The 12,880-nt window shown below is 34.4% G+C and overlaps 1 protein-coding gene across 4 annotated transcripts in view; it reads right to left on the bottom strand.

The window, feature by feature from the left end:
• SRP54 (signal recognition particle 54) overlaps nt 1-12,880 on the bottom strand; it is a 114,523-nt gene that overhangs the window by 48,808 nt on the left and 52,835 nt on the right. For 3 of the 4 annotated variants that reach the window (XM_074290678.1, XM_074290677.1, XM_074290679.1), the window contains exon 16: nt 10,835-11,348. The exons of the other annotated variant lie outside the window; for it this stretch is intronic. In XM_074290678.1, the coding sequence (XP_074146779.1) occupies nt 11,257-11,348 (92 nt within the window). In that variant the 3' untranslated portion in view covers nt 10,835-11,256. Of the gene's footprint in view, nt 1-10,834; nt 11,349-12,880 lie in introns of those variants that run through there. 4 annotated transcript variants of the gene reach the window in all.

Here is a 12,880-nt window from a genome sequence, read left to right as displayed (position 1 = left end):
GTGCTACAATTACAATAAACTTTGCCCCTTAACTTGGGGATGAGTTCAAGCCTGCAAATTCTTTCAAGATCATGAGATGGTTCTGAGATTCCAAACTTTTGGGGTTTTCCACTGAGGAACTTAACTTTCATATGCTTTCTATTTCATATTTATCATTCTTGGTGTTCATTGTATTTCTTCCCTAAATAAATCTAATTTTTGTGCCACAAAAATAGCCATTGTGAATTCTTCACATGACTTTTGGTGCCTACCATCATCTAGTGTCTACATCACCCATATCAATTTGGTGTTGAATACCACATCACTAGGAAGTATTAGAATAAAGGGACTTTTGCTTAAGTGGTAAAACCAAAAGCAAACATTGTACATATGGAGTCCTTTCTAATTAGATTAGTGATATTCATTATGTTAGAACAAAATATCTTTCCAAGAACTACACTGACTTACTGATGTATACAGAAAAGATTTTATTTTACATTCTTGCATGAATGGATGCCTAAGTTAGTAGACACGATTTTTTGAAATAGCAAAGGCAGTGTTTTATTTCCTATACAAAATTGAAAGTCCCTCCCCTAGTTCCCCATTAATTGGATGTTACAGAAGTTACAAAATGTTCATCTCTAGCCCTTGTTACATAGCCAGTTTCTGCCCTCAAAGAGCTTACATTCTTTTTTTTTTAATTAATAATCCTTTTTCAATTTATTTTGTTTTAAATCTATAAAATGTTACAGTTCATATTTAAGTCCCTTACAAAACTAAAACTTAAACATTTTTTCTTTTTTTAAATTTTTATTTATTTAATTTTATAATGCATGAGTAATTTTTTTTTAAACATTATCCCTTGTATTCATTTTTCCAAATTTTCCCCTCCTTCCCTCTACTCCCTCCCCTAGATGACAGGCAATCCCATACATTTTACATGTATTACAGTATAACCTAGATACAATATATGTGTGTAAATCCAATTTTCTTGTTGCACATTAAGTATTAGATTCTGAAGGTATAAGTAACCTGGGTAGATAGACAGTAGTGCTAACAATTTACATTCACTTCCCAGTGTTCCTTCTCTGGCTGTAGCTGTTTCTGTCCATCATTGATCAACTGGAAGTGAGTTGGATCTTCTTTATGTTGAAGATATCCACTTCCATCAGAATACATCCTCATACAGTACTGTTGTTGAAGTGTACAGCGATCTTCTGGTTCTGTTCATTTCACTCAGCATCAGTTCATGTAAGTCTCTCCAAACCTTTCTGAATTCATCCTGCTGGTCATTTCTTACAGAGCAATAATATTCCATAACCTCCTTATACCATAATTTACCCAACCATTCTCTAATTGATGGACATCCATTCATCTTCCAGTTTCTAGCCACTACGAAAAGGGCTGCCACAAACATTTTGGCACATACAGGTCCCTTTCCTCTCTTTAGTATTTCTTTGGAATATAAGCCCAATAGCAGCACTGCTGGATTAAAGGGTATGCACAGTTTGATAACTTTTTGAGCATAGTTCCAAATTGCTCTCCAGAATGGCCAGATTCTTTCACAGCTCCACCAACAATGTTTTAGTGTCCCAGTTTTCCCACATCCCCTCCAACATTCATCATTATTTGTTCCTGTCATCTTAGCCAATCTGACAGGTGTGTAGTGGTATCTCAGAGTTGAAAGAGCTTACATTCTTATGGGGGAAGATAACCTGAAAAGGGTAAGGGGAGATGATGAAGTTCAGAGGATTCCTTTTCAAATTTAAGATCACTATCCCTGAATACAAAAGTCAGTCTCTGCTCCCAAGAAGCTTACATTCTTACATTCTTTTGGGGTAAGATAATAGGAAAAGGGGAAGGGAGTCAAAATCCAGAGAGTTCCTGTTCAAATATAAAACCTCCACCCGGAATACATTCTTTGATGTCCTTGTAAGTCCCAGTCTCCCCTTTCTTAGATTTCAATTTTCTAATTTGTTTCCTTTCTCCAATTCAATTTTTCCATAACTTTGTGGAAACTAAATCATCATCCAATTCTCACAATGAGAACCATAATTATTTAATAGGGTGCTAGAAAAAAGAAAAATACAGAAAAAACAGGCAAAGAAAAAGTAAAACTTTTTTTGTAGGTGAGAAAAGGGTATAAAAATACCAAGACTCAATTAAAAATTAAAACCTTTAGCAAAGTTGCAATATAAAATACATTTTTAGCATTTTTGTATTTTATCAACAAATTCAACAGGAAAATAGAGAAACACAATTCAAAATAACTATATATGGAAGTCTATTACCAAGATACATATATACTTAATTCAACAATAGTCTGTACAGAAATACCCAAATAATTGAGAAATATTAGCTGCTCATGAGTATGCTGTGCCAATAAAATAAAAACTACAATAATATCTAAACCAATTTACTTATTCAGTGTCATATTAATCAAACTACCAAAGTACTACCTTACAGAGGTTAACTTTTTTGTGTCAAGGACCCCTTAGGCAGTCTGGTGAAACCTTATGTACCCTGTTTCAAAAAAAATTTTTTTAAACACATAAAATAAAATATATAAGGTTAAAAAAATTAATTAATTATAGTTATCAAACTTAAAAAAAATTCACAGACCTCAAGGGATTCTTATCCCTGATTTGGAGGAATAAAAGGAAATAATCAAAGGAAAAGTGTTATGGGCCAGAACTCTGAACTTTAAACAAGGATTCTTACAAGATACTAAGTAGAATTGATGAGACAGTGGTTATCTAGTTTAGCATGGTGCTTAATAGTTCTCTTAATTCAGTATGATTGATTTAATCTTACAACAAATAATGGTTTCCTAGTGATATAATGAATGGTTTCTACTCAGTGTAGAGAATATAAGCTAGGAGCCTCAACTAGATTCAGAGACAGAGAAGACAAAGGATTAGGGGCAGGAGCTCAAGCTCTCAGACAGAACAAAGGAGATTCATTTGATTTTTGGTCAGGCTTCCGGTGGCAGGCTATCCTCCTGCATTTCTCCACTGAAACCAAGACTCCAGAAGGCCTTTCTAATCTGGCCCCAGGAAAGGAGACAATAAAGGATTTGGACTTTAACCCTTGTCTACTCTCCTGGTGATTACTCAACTGAAACAAAGGCTGCTCCCAAAGACCCCCAAGGAAAACCGAACAGAGAACATTACAGAAAAGTAGGAAGGGAATAGCATCCACTCAGTGCCAGGCAATATACTATTTTCTTATTTTATCCTCACTACAATTCTAACAGATAGGTGTTGTTATTATCCCATTTTATAGTTTCAGAAATTGAAGCTTACAGAAGTTAGCTTAGATATGCCAGATTAGTTGGAATGATGCTGATTTGCTGATTTTCCCATACCTAATAACTGTTTAAGGTCAGTTTTGAACTCAAATGCAATACTTCTATCTAGTGTACCACCAAGCTTCCTCAACACATAAGAATTATAAAACTACAATAAACATAATTTACAAAAATACAGACCTAAATAATTGGAGAAATATCTATTTATTGGTTGGAAAGGGACTTAAAAGTAACAGATCTCAAAACTATATGGAAAAGGTTAAAAGAGAAAGATCCCTCAAAGGAACAAATCAGCTATACAACACAGAGATTTAAGTATTGAGGTTCAGAAATCCAGGGGATCCCCAAAACATTGGGGTTAGGACCAGTATTGCAGTTGTCCCAAAATAATTTGGAAGATTTAATAATTTCTAAGTCAAAGAAGCAAAGTTTTATTATAATTGTTATGCCAATTAAAGTGGACTAAATTTCAAGAAAGGAAGATAACAAAGGACAAGAAACAAGTAAGTAAACTTATAGGGAAAACTGTTAGAAGTGGAGTTGGGGAATATGGAATAGGGTAAATGATATTATGGGATTGGTGGGAAGTTTGGTAATGGAGCTAACAACTATCCCCTTTCTTCTTTCATGAAACTAAGAAGTAGTCATTGTTTGAGTCCAGATGTGAAAAAGCAATGCAGACTTTTGAATGATAAACCAGACATCCTAGAATGATAGTTTAATGGAATAAAGATAGCAGGTCCAACTTCCTTTCTTTCATACACATTCTCCAAGGTGAGAGATCACCACATCATTCCCAATAATTACATCCCTAAGGTGACCACATCATTCCCAAGACCTGATGGCCTGGGGTTTCTTGAAAAGTATTAGGGTCTGTATTACTATTGGGGTTTCTACTACATCAGAAGAGCAAACAAACCTAATAGATTAATAGTAGCCTAATAAAGTTCATATTTATTTCAGATAAGATCTTGCACACATAGGCATTGTATGGGGAAAAAATCCTTTTGTCTTATGAATTGAATATGTTACCAGATATCCTGCTGCAGGCAGATATCTGCTCAAGACAACTTGGCTCATCAGAACCCACTGGATCAGTAGAAATATATTTATTGATCACATTCTGCTTAGCTCATTATTTCCCCCCTCAGGAAGAAGGAACCCAAATTCATTCTTACTTCAATGGGTCCTTTTCTTGGGGAGGGCTTATTCAGAATACAGGGAATTCAGGGAAGCTCCAATGAGAGTATAGCCATCTAGGGCTATCTGAAATTTAATACACTCCAGCCTAAAGAATACAAAACTAGTGCACAGATTGATGCATATGTCAAATATAATTGGCAAACAAAGGTGTATCCCTGGAGCACACAGAGAGGACTCCAATACTGTTCAGGAGCTTGAGATCTCAAAAGGAACCAGGGATCTTTGTGATTACTTGGAAGAGAGAACCAGTTGGGACAAAGTACTAGCCAGGGGTAATTCCAGGTAGGGGGTCACCTAGGAACACAGCAGCAGTGGCTAGGTTTAAACAATGCAATAAAGTTTTTCTTATAATTGCATAATTATATTGTCAGGTACAGATTAGATTACTTAGAGGCCACTTCTCCAAGTGCTCTAGATTGTATTGGGGCCAATTCTTATTACCAAAAAAAAAAATATATACGAGGTATCTACCTTTAAGATCTTATAATCTAATTTTTCAAAAGACATCTTAGTGGGGAGCCCCACAGCATAGAGAATTGTTCCATTATGTCACAAGCCTAAGGTATTTTCCCTGTCGTCACCTGCCTCATCCTGTGTTGGCTTGGAAGATAATAAGGGGCCTCAATTTAAAGATCTCAAATGAAGCAACCTCCATCCAGAGAGAATGTCAGGCATTGGTGCTTATAGGTAATGAGACCCAAAAAGTCCTGCCAAGACTTCCTAGGTTCTTGTGGAACACAGTCTAAAGGGAGGGAGAGACTTACCTTGAGTGAAGAGAATCTAAGTCAAAGACTGAACTTCACATTGGGCAGCAATAATGTTGAGTTATCAGGGCACGTTTCAGTGTTTCTCTGAAAGAATTCAGGCTCAGTCTCCAAATCAAGAAAAGTAAGGTGAGGGTTTATATAGAGAAGGGAGAATTGGGCAAAACAGGAAAATTAGGCAGTTTCAGATAAGTGGTTTTTTTTTTTTTTTTTTTTTTAACACATAGGCACTGTAAGGAAAGCCCCTTTGTGTCTGTTGTCAGATATCCTGCCTCAGGCCTGAGGCCCACCAAATATGGACACTATGTATTTATCACTAACAGCAGAAAGCTTCTGCTTATCTCATCAGTTTTAGGGGCTATTCCATTGGGGACCCAATTGGAACTGGCCAGTTATACAACAGTTTTTTTCCCCCTTTCTTTCTCTTCCCTTCCTTCTATCCACTTAGATAACATACCCTTACCTACAGGTGCTCTGCCCAAAGGAATATAAATTTTGATTGCCAAAATCTTGCAAAATTCTTAAACCCAAATCATTCTGGCTCTCATGGACAGGTCAACAATAGGTCCCTAGGTCAATACCCTCTTGGTCATCATTTGGTGTAATGTTCTCTTCTCTAAATTGTAATTGTTCTCTGGGAGCAGATTTCTTGGGGAGCTTCTGGAGGCAGCCTTAGTTTCAGTTCAGTTCAATAACTCCAAATGCAGCCAAAAATCCAAGTCTTTTACCGTCCCCTTCCCAATCTTATCTCCTGCACTTGGGACTCGGCTAGTTTTCTGGAGGCCTTCCAGATCTTGGTTTCAGTGTTCTCCATAGGACAGCCTGCCACCACTTCTCTGTCTTCCTTCGTTCTGCCCAACTTATTAATCTCCTTGATTGAATCCTGACTCTGAATTTCCCAAAGTTCCCCTCTCCCAAAGTCTTCTTTGGCCGTGAGAGCTTCTTGCTTATATACTGCACACTGAGTACACACCAATCATTACATCACTAGGAAACCATTATTTGTTGTAGGATTAAATCAATACTAAATTAGATTTAACCACTGTCTCCTCAGTTCCATTCAGTACCTTGTTTCAATTCTGGCCCATAACATCTCCTTGTAGGATCAGATCAATCATACTGAACCATGCTAAATTAGATAATTATTGTCTCTATCAATTCCAGTGACTTAGCATCTTGTAAGAATCCTAACAATTTGGGCCCAGAATGGCTAAATAAATAGCAATTATTCTGTTTTGGGCAGAAACCCTAAGGATCTTTCCCTTCCAGATTGAATTTTCTTTCTTTCTTTCTTTTTTCTTTTTTTTTTTGGTTGCTAGATAAAAGAGGCCATTCTATGCTTCCTTAATCACTGATTTGGCTTTACTTCAGTCAAATTGAGAACTGTCAAAGACCTTACTTTAAAAAGGCCAAGGTTTCCCACTGCATCCAGGGCCATCTCCAGTTATCCTGATCTATTCGTTGCCACTGGACCCAGATGGCTTCAGAAGATCAAGTGAAGCCAGTGACTGTGCACAACCCTGCCTCTCTTAAATCTAAATCACTTGCATGTTATTACATGTTATCATTTCCCTGATGTCATGGTCCTCTGTGAGAATAAAGGACAAACAACAAAAATTCAAATCATAAACTGGAAGAGCAAAGAAGAAATTACCTTTTATCTATAGAAAGGGAAATAATTGGTGACTAAACAATAGAATCACATAAGAGAAACAATTTTGATCATATACAATTTTAAAGTTTTTGAATATCTTCAATGTTCATAGAGGAGAAGATGTATTAGTTAGTATTCAGAAAATTAAGTAACTAGCCTACGACTATGCAAGTTATGTTTAAGAAGCATGACTAGACCTTATATTTTTGACCCCAGTGTCGTCCCTCTACTTTCCTATGTTGTGTCTTTTTATTATTTCATTTAATTTTCAGTTTTCAAAAATGCCCTGATTTTTGAAAATGGGAAAAGAATATAATCTTTGAAAGTCTAGAAAAAAATTACAATTATGTAACAAATTTCACAGCATAATGTTTAAATCAACAGCTGTGATTTGGCTACAATTTTCAACAAAAAAACTTGATATCAATTAGTCATCATCACATATAATAATATTTTTACTGACAACATATTACTGCCAGAATTTCAGTATCAGATTTAAATCATTCATTTCTTTCCAGGAAAATATTAGAAATATCAGTACTGTGTTAAATCTCGACTTTTGGCCCAATTAGAAACTTCTGAATTAAACAGTGATTTTTTTAACCAATGTTAATCTAACTTCTACAAATGTCATTTGAAAGTAGAAAGTACAAAAAAAAAAAAGAGAAAGTTATAAAACTATTAAGTACTTTGTAAGTATTTAAGTAAATTTTCCTTTGACTTTAAAATCTTTATCTTTAATATCTTTAAAATACTTAATTCCTTATAACTTTCTCCTTTTTTTTTTGTACTTTCTACTTTCAAATGACATTTGTAGAAGTTAGATTAACATTGGTTAAAAAATAAAAATAAAAACCTCTCAAAGGATCAGACACTTTTATATTAATGAGACTTGAAATTAATTCCCAAACTTTCAATTAATTTTCCAACCTTTTCTGGTCCCTATACCTATACCTAAATGAGTATCTTGTGGATGTTTCTTATACCTTTATTCAACATGAAAGGAAATGTATTCAAGATATTAGCATGAGAAATATTTTTAAAAGATTAATTTTCATAAAAAGAAACTTATTGAATACATAATATTTTAGTAGCATAAAGTTGTCAATATTTATAAGAACAGCCTATTTGGTGAAATGCTTGTTTCCTGTCAATCAAAATTTTTCTTCTCTGTGGAGACATATAGAAACATCACCTTCAGCCTCCAATTTGTTTCTTGCTTTAGAACTTACTGAATATGGGGCTGAGAATTCTACTTCACAGATATTAATGTGTGATGGCCACATTAGCACCTTGGATACCTTAGAATCAGCTGGAGTCAGGATAAGCAAAAGTCCTTAGTCTTTATTCTTGGTCTTTAGCAGTAGAAATGAAGGGAATGGCTGTGTAGGATCTCCTCGACCTCACCTCTTGCCCAGAAGTGACTCTGGTCACTCCGCTCCCTAGTCTCTCCTACAATTCTCTGTAACATCAAAAGGTTGGGCCAGCACAGGATAGTGGGAAGGGCCATTTTCCAAGCATATTCTTATAGAGTATTGTCCAATCAGTAATTAGTCTTAAGTGTTCAATTGTTCCCACCTCAGTGCATTAACTCAAGAGTTTCAACCCTTTACATTAATGGGATATGCTTGTCCAAAAATGTTGCAATTTCACTAAATGAAAATTAATTTGGGGTTCAGTTATTCTCTTACTGGATTGTTGCTGTTGTTCATTTCTTCTATCTTAATATAAAAAGGAGTCCAAATCCCAAAACTCACTCATTCATTTAATTTGTCAAAATTATACTCATTGCTACAATTGTCTCTCTTCAAATTTTTCAGTTAATGTAAGGCTTCCTTTATCAGTTCACCCATTTACTGTACTCTCTTCAATCTATACATTTTTCTTCACTAACAATACTACATTAGGAATATTACAATATAATAATATAGTTTTACTGAAATCCCATCTCTAATGTAGTGTTACATGATCCCGGGCATATGACTTAAACTCTCTTCAGAGAGTTTAATTAGCCGAGAATGTACCACCATGGGCAAATTTCCTTATCTAGGAATTATCTTTGCCAAGGAAATCACAGGTTTCATTTCTTCCCCATACCTCTCTCCTTGATAATTTTCATATACCCCATGGGGGGATGGGTAAGTCAGGTGAGGAATACTTGTCTATCTAGTTCAACTCTGTCATTTTACAAAATTTGTGAAAAACAAGGCCCATAAGTTAAAACTTCACAGAAATGCATACAAGAAAGGACACACACACCTTAAATGCATTTTCTTGAGCTAGTTCCTTTCAACTTATTGTTGATCCTCAGTACATGAGTTCTCTTCTTAAAAATACGTTATTTTGCACATGTTTAACATACTTGTTATCTAGGAGAAGGGGTGGGGGAAAAGGAGGGAAAAAAATTTGGAACACAAGGTTTTGCATGGGTATATATTGAAAATTATGCATATATTTTGAAAATAAAAAGCTTAGGGACAGCTAGGTGGTACAGTGGATAGAGTCCAGCCCTGGACTCAAGACAGCTAACCCTTCCTAGCTGTGTGACCCTGGTCAAGTCACTTACCCCCAATTGCCTCAGCAAAAGAAAAAAGAAAGAAAAAAAAGAAAATTAAAAGCTTTAAAAAATTAAAATTAAAAAAAAATTATAAAGAGTAGACTAACTTTTGAAAGAATTTAATCTTTACTACAAAAGATGAATTAGCCAAAAATGTATTTCCTTCCTATTCAATAACAAATTGAGTCTTTGCTGAGGCTTATTAGCTTGTTATAGTTTGTAGATCATTAACAAAAATATGTTCAAGGTCTCCATGCTATCAATAATAAATAAGTAGAAAGTAATTATAGTGATATAAAGTAAAAAATTTAAAAATTTTTAAAAGGATTTTAAGAATTAATTATATTTAAAAATATATAGAAGAGAACAGTGGAAAGTCTAGAAAAGGACACAGACAAGCAGTATACTTTTTTTTTTCCCTTTTTTTCCTGAAGCTGGGGTTAAGTGACTTGCCCAGGGTCACACAGCTAGGAAGTGTTAAGTGTCTGAGACCAGATTTGAACTCAGATCCTCCTGAATTCAGGGCTGGCGCTCTATCCACTGCGCCACCCCTAAGCAGTATACTTGTAAGATATTTTAATATATACCTACAAAAAAAATTAAGCTGTATGTAAGAGATTCATGGTTTCATATACAATCCTCTTTCTGTTCTTTATAAATGGAAATCTTCATGTTAAGTTCATGATAATTTTTAAAAAAATAATAACTAAGGAAGCTAAGGAATTTCTGGTAGTTTTATTAGTCTTCATAACTGAATAAACCTCAACTGACCATGCAGGAATTCCACTATGGTAACCAAAGAACCAGTAAACTACATTGAATTCTGATCAATATTTTGAGCATACATATGTACACTTTCAACTTGATATTTTATAAAGATTTCCACACTGTAAAAGTATGTGTTTTAGTTATTTATCAACAGCTTTTAAAAAAGTAATTATTGTAGCTTTAAAAAGAAACTATGGTTAAGGTTTAAAAGTTAGAAAAACATCCTAGCGGTTTACTGGTACTATCTTCCATCTAATCTGATAAGTGCTCATTTAGCCTACTTTTTAAAAAAAAATATTTTCTACATCAGAGATGGCCTTAAAAAGTTAACATTTATGTATATTTCTTTACAGTTTCATAAAAATCAACACCTTATTCATATTGTGAAGCAATTAACCAGATAAAGCTCTGATTTTCTCTGGTAAAATATCTTAATAATACTGTGTTACATGCAACTTTTACAATTTGTGATTAAGGCACTAACCATATTTTCCACCAAAAAACTGTACTTTTGAGGCATGGTATTAGCTCTATATTTGCCTTTCTTCATCTTTTTTGAAAATTACTATTTTAAACTACAAAGAAAATTAACAAACCCCTTTGATTACAACCACTTTAAAGTTTATTTACAGGATTTTTTTTTGACATCATGTAACAACTGACTTAGACAGTTTACAAATATAATGGTTACCTTTCGAGACAAATAATTAAAAACTAAGTACTAAATTTTACATCATGATTTGTTCCACTTAACAAGTGAAATTTTGAGACAGAAATTAATGAGATCTGTTCTCTTAAGCAAAAATATGTGATTTCCAGAAAACCCCAGAAATTCAGAAGCCTGAAATGAAATCTGAAGAGATCAAACTCCCAAATATTCCTCAAACCCCTCAAAAAAAGTAGGGGAAAGAAAAGAGAAGGGAGAATACATCTCTTTGGCCTTACAAAAAGGAGAGGGAGAAAAAAATCTGAAATCTCAGCAAAGAGTATTACCAACTGAGTTTATATTTAGGAATCTTCTTTACATATTATTGAATCCCATCATGCCTTTCATATTTCCAGCAGCTCCTTGTTGAAACTGCCTCATCATCGACTGCAGTCCTGCCATACCTCCTAAAACAAAGAGAGAGACAGACATCAGTAAAGACCAACAGAAACAGAAACCAGAGCCAATACTTTTTTTTTTTTTTTTTTTTTTTTTGCTGAGGCAATTGGGGTCAAGTGACTTGCCCAGGGTGTCTCTCTCTCTCTCTCTCTCTCTCACACACACACACACACACACACACACACACACACAATGTTAAGTGTCTGAGGCCACATTTGAACTCAGGTCCTCCTAACTTCAGGGCTGGTGCTCTATCCACAGCGTCACTTAGCTGCCCCCAGAGCCAGTACTTTTAAGTAAAATAAGGAATATACAAAGGGGATGTGAAGACAAATGCTAGTTTTTCATAAACACACAATTTTAAATAAAAAAATTATTCTTACAACTGTCTGTAGATATTTGTGAAAAGTCAAGTCATATGTATTTAAATGAAGATTTAAAAATTTGGGCACATAGTAAAGCATAGAAATACAACACTAAAAAGTTGTCTTGTATATAAAAATATATTTATTTTGCTCTGCTAGGAATTCATTTATTAGCAACTATTTAGGTACTTAAGAAACTCTTAGAATAAAAAGGGGGTCCTTTTGAAGATGTAGAATTTAAAGATTCTTCTTCTGTCTCACTTCTCCTAAACTAAATCTTTATTGTCATAATCTTTATTCCTTTCACTGATTCTACTTCATCAACTGTGCCCTGGTTTTGCTTCTTTTATATATTATCCTCTATCCTTGAATCTCTTGCCTACCAATATCATCACATCAATAAGACATCAAGCATTTATTTAATGTCCACTATGTGCCATGCACTGACCTAAGTACTGGAGATACAAAGAACAACCAAAAACAATTTCTGTTCTCAAAAAACTTATAAGTCTTAAAGGTTCTAATTCTCTGTTCACGAATTCGAAAACTCATTCATATTTGAGAACAAAATTCTTTATTATTTTCAACCTCTAACTTATAACATTAAGTCTGTTTTTCACTCTCACTGCGATCTCTACTCCCCTCACTTGAAAGTTCTTTCACAAGCCATAAACCTTGTACTGAATATACATTGCTCTCTTTCATGAGTATCTCCCCTATAAAATAATTTCAAATTAATACTATTCTCTATCCCTTGTCCTATTACTCTATTGCTACTTATGCCTTGCCAACTCCAATCTTCAATTATTCCCATTAGCCACTGCCTTAATTTATATTCGTGTGTTACTGAACAAAACTTGAGGAAATTGCAAAACAATATACCTACATATGTATGTTCCCAAAGGCATCTCAAAGCCAAAATATCCAAAACAGAATTCCTCCACTAAATTTATGCTATCTTAAATTACCCTACTTTTATTGAGGATAGTGACTATTACAAATTCATATTACATAATCTCAACTGGGCCCTCACTTTAGCAAGAAAATCTTTTGATATATTCCTAATAAATTTGCTTTTCCACTCACCACAGGAGTTATTCAAAACTCTTTTTATTCATCCTCAAATTTCCTATGGCACCTTTGGTCCCAATACATCCCATCTTCATCAGTAAATT

Source organism: Sminthopsis crassicaudata, chromosome 2 (genome assembly GCF_048593235.1).
Source record: "Sminthopsis crassicaudata isolate SCR6 chromosome 2, ASM4859323v1, whole genome shotgun sequence".
In the NCBI taxonomy this organism is placed as follows: Eukaryota; Metazoa; Chordata; class Mammalia; order Dasyuromorphia; family Dasyuridae; genus Sminthopsis; species Sminthopsis crassicaudata.
Note: the sequence above shows the minus strand (reverse complement) of the source record. Positions and strands in the feature narration are given on the sequence as shown.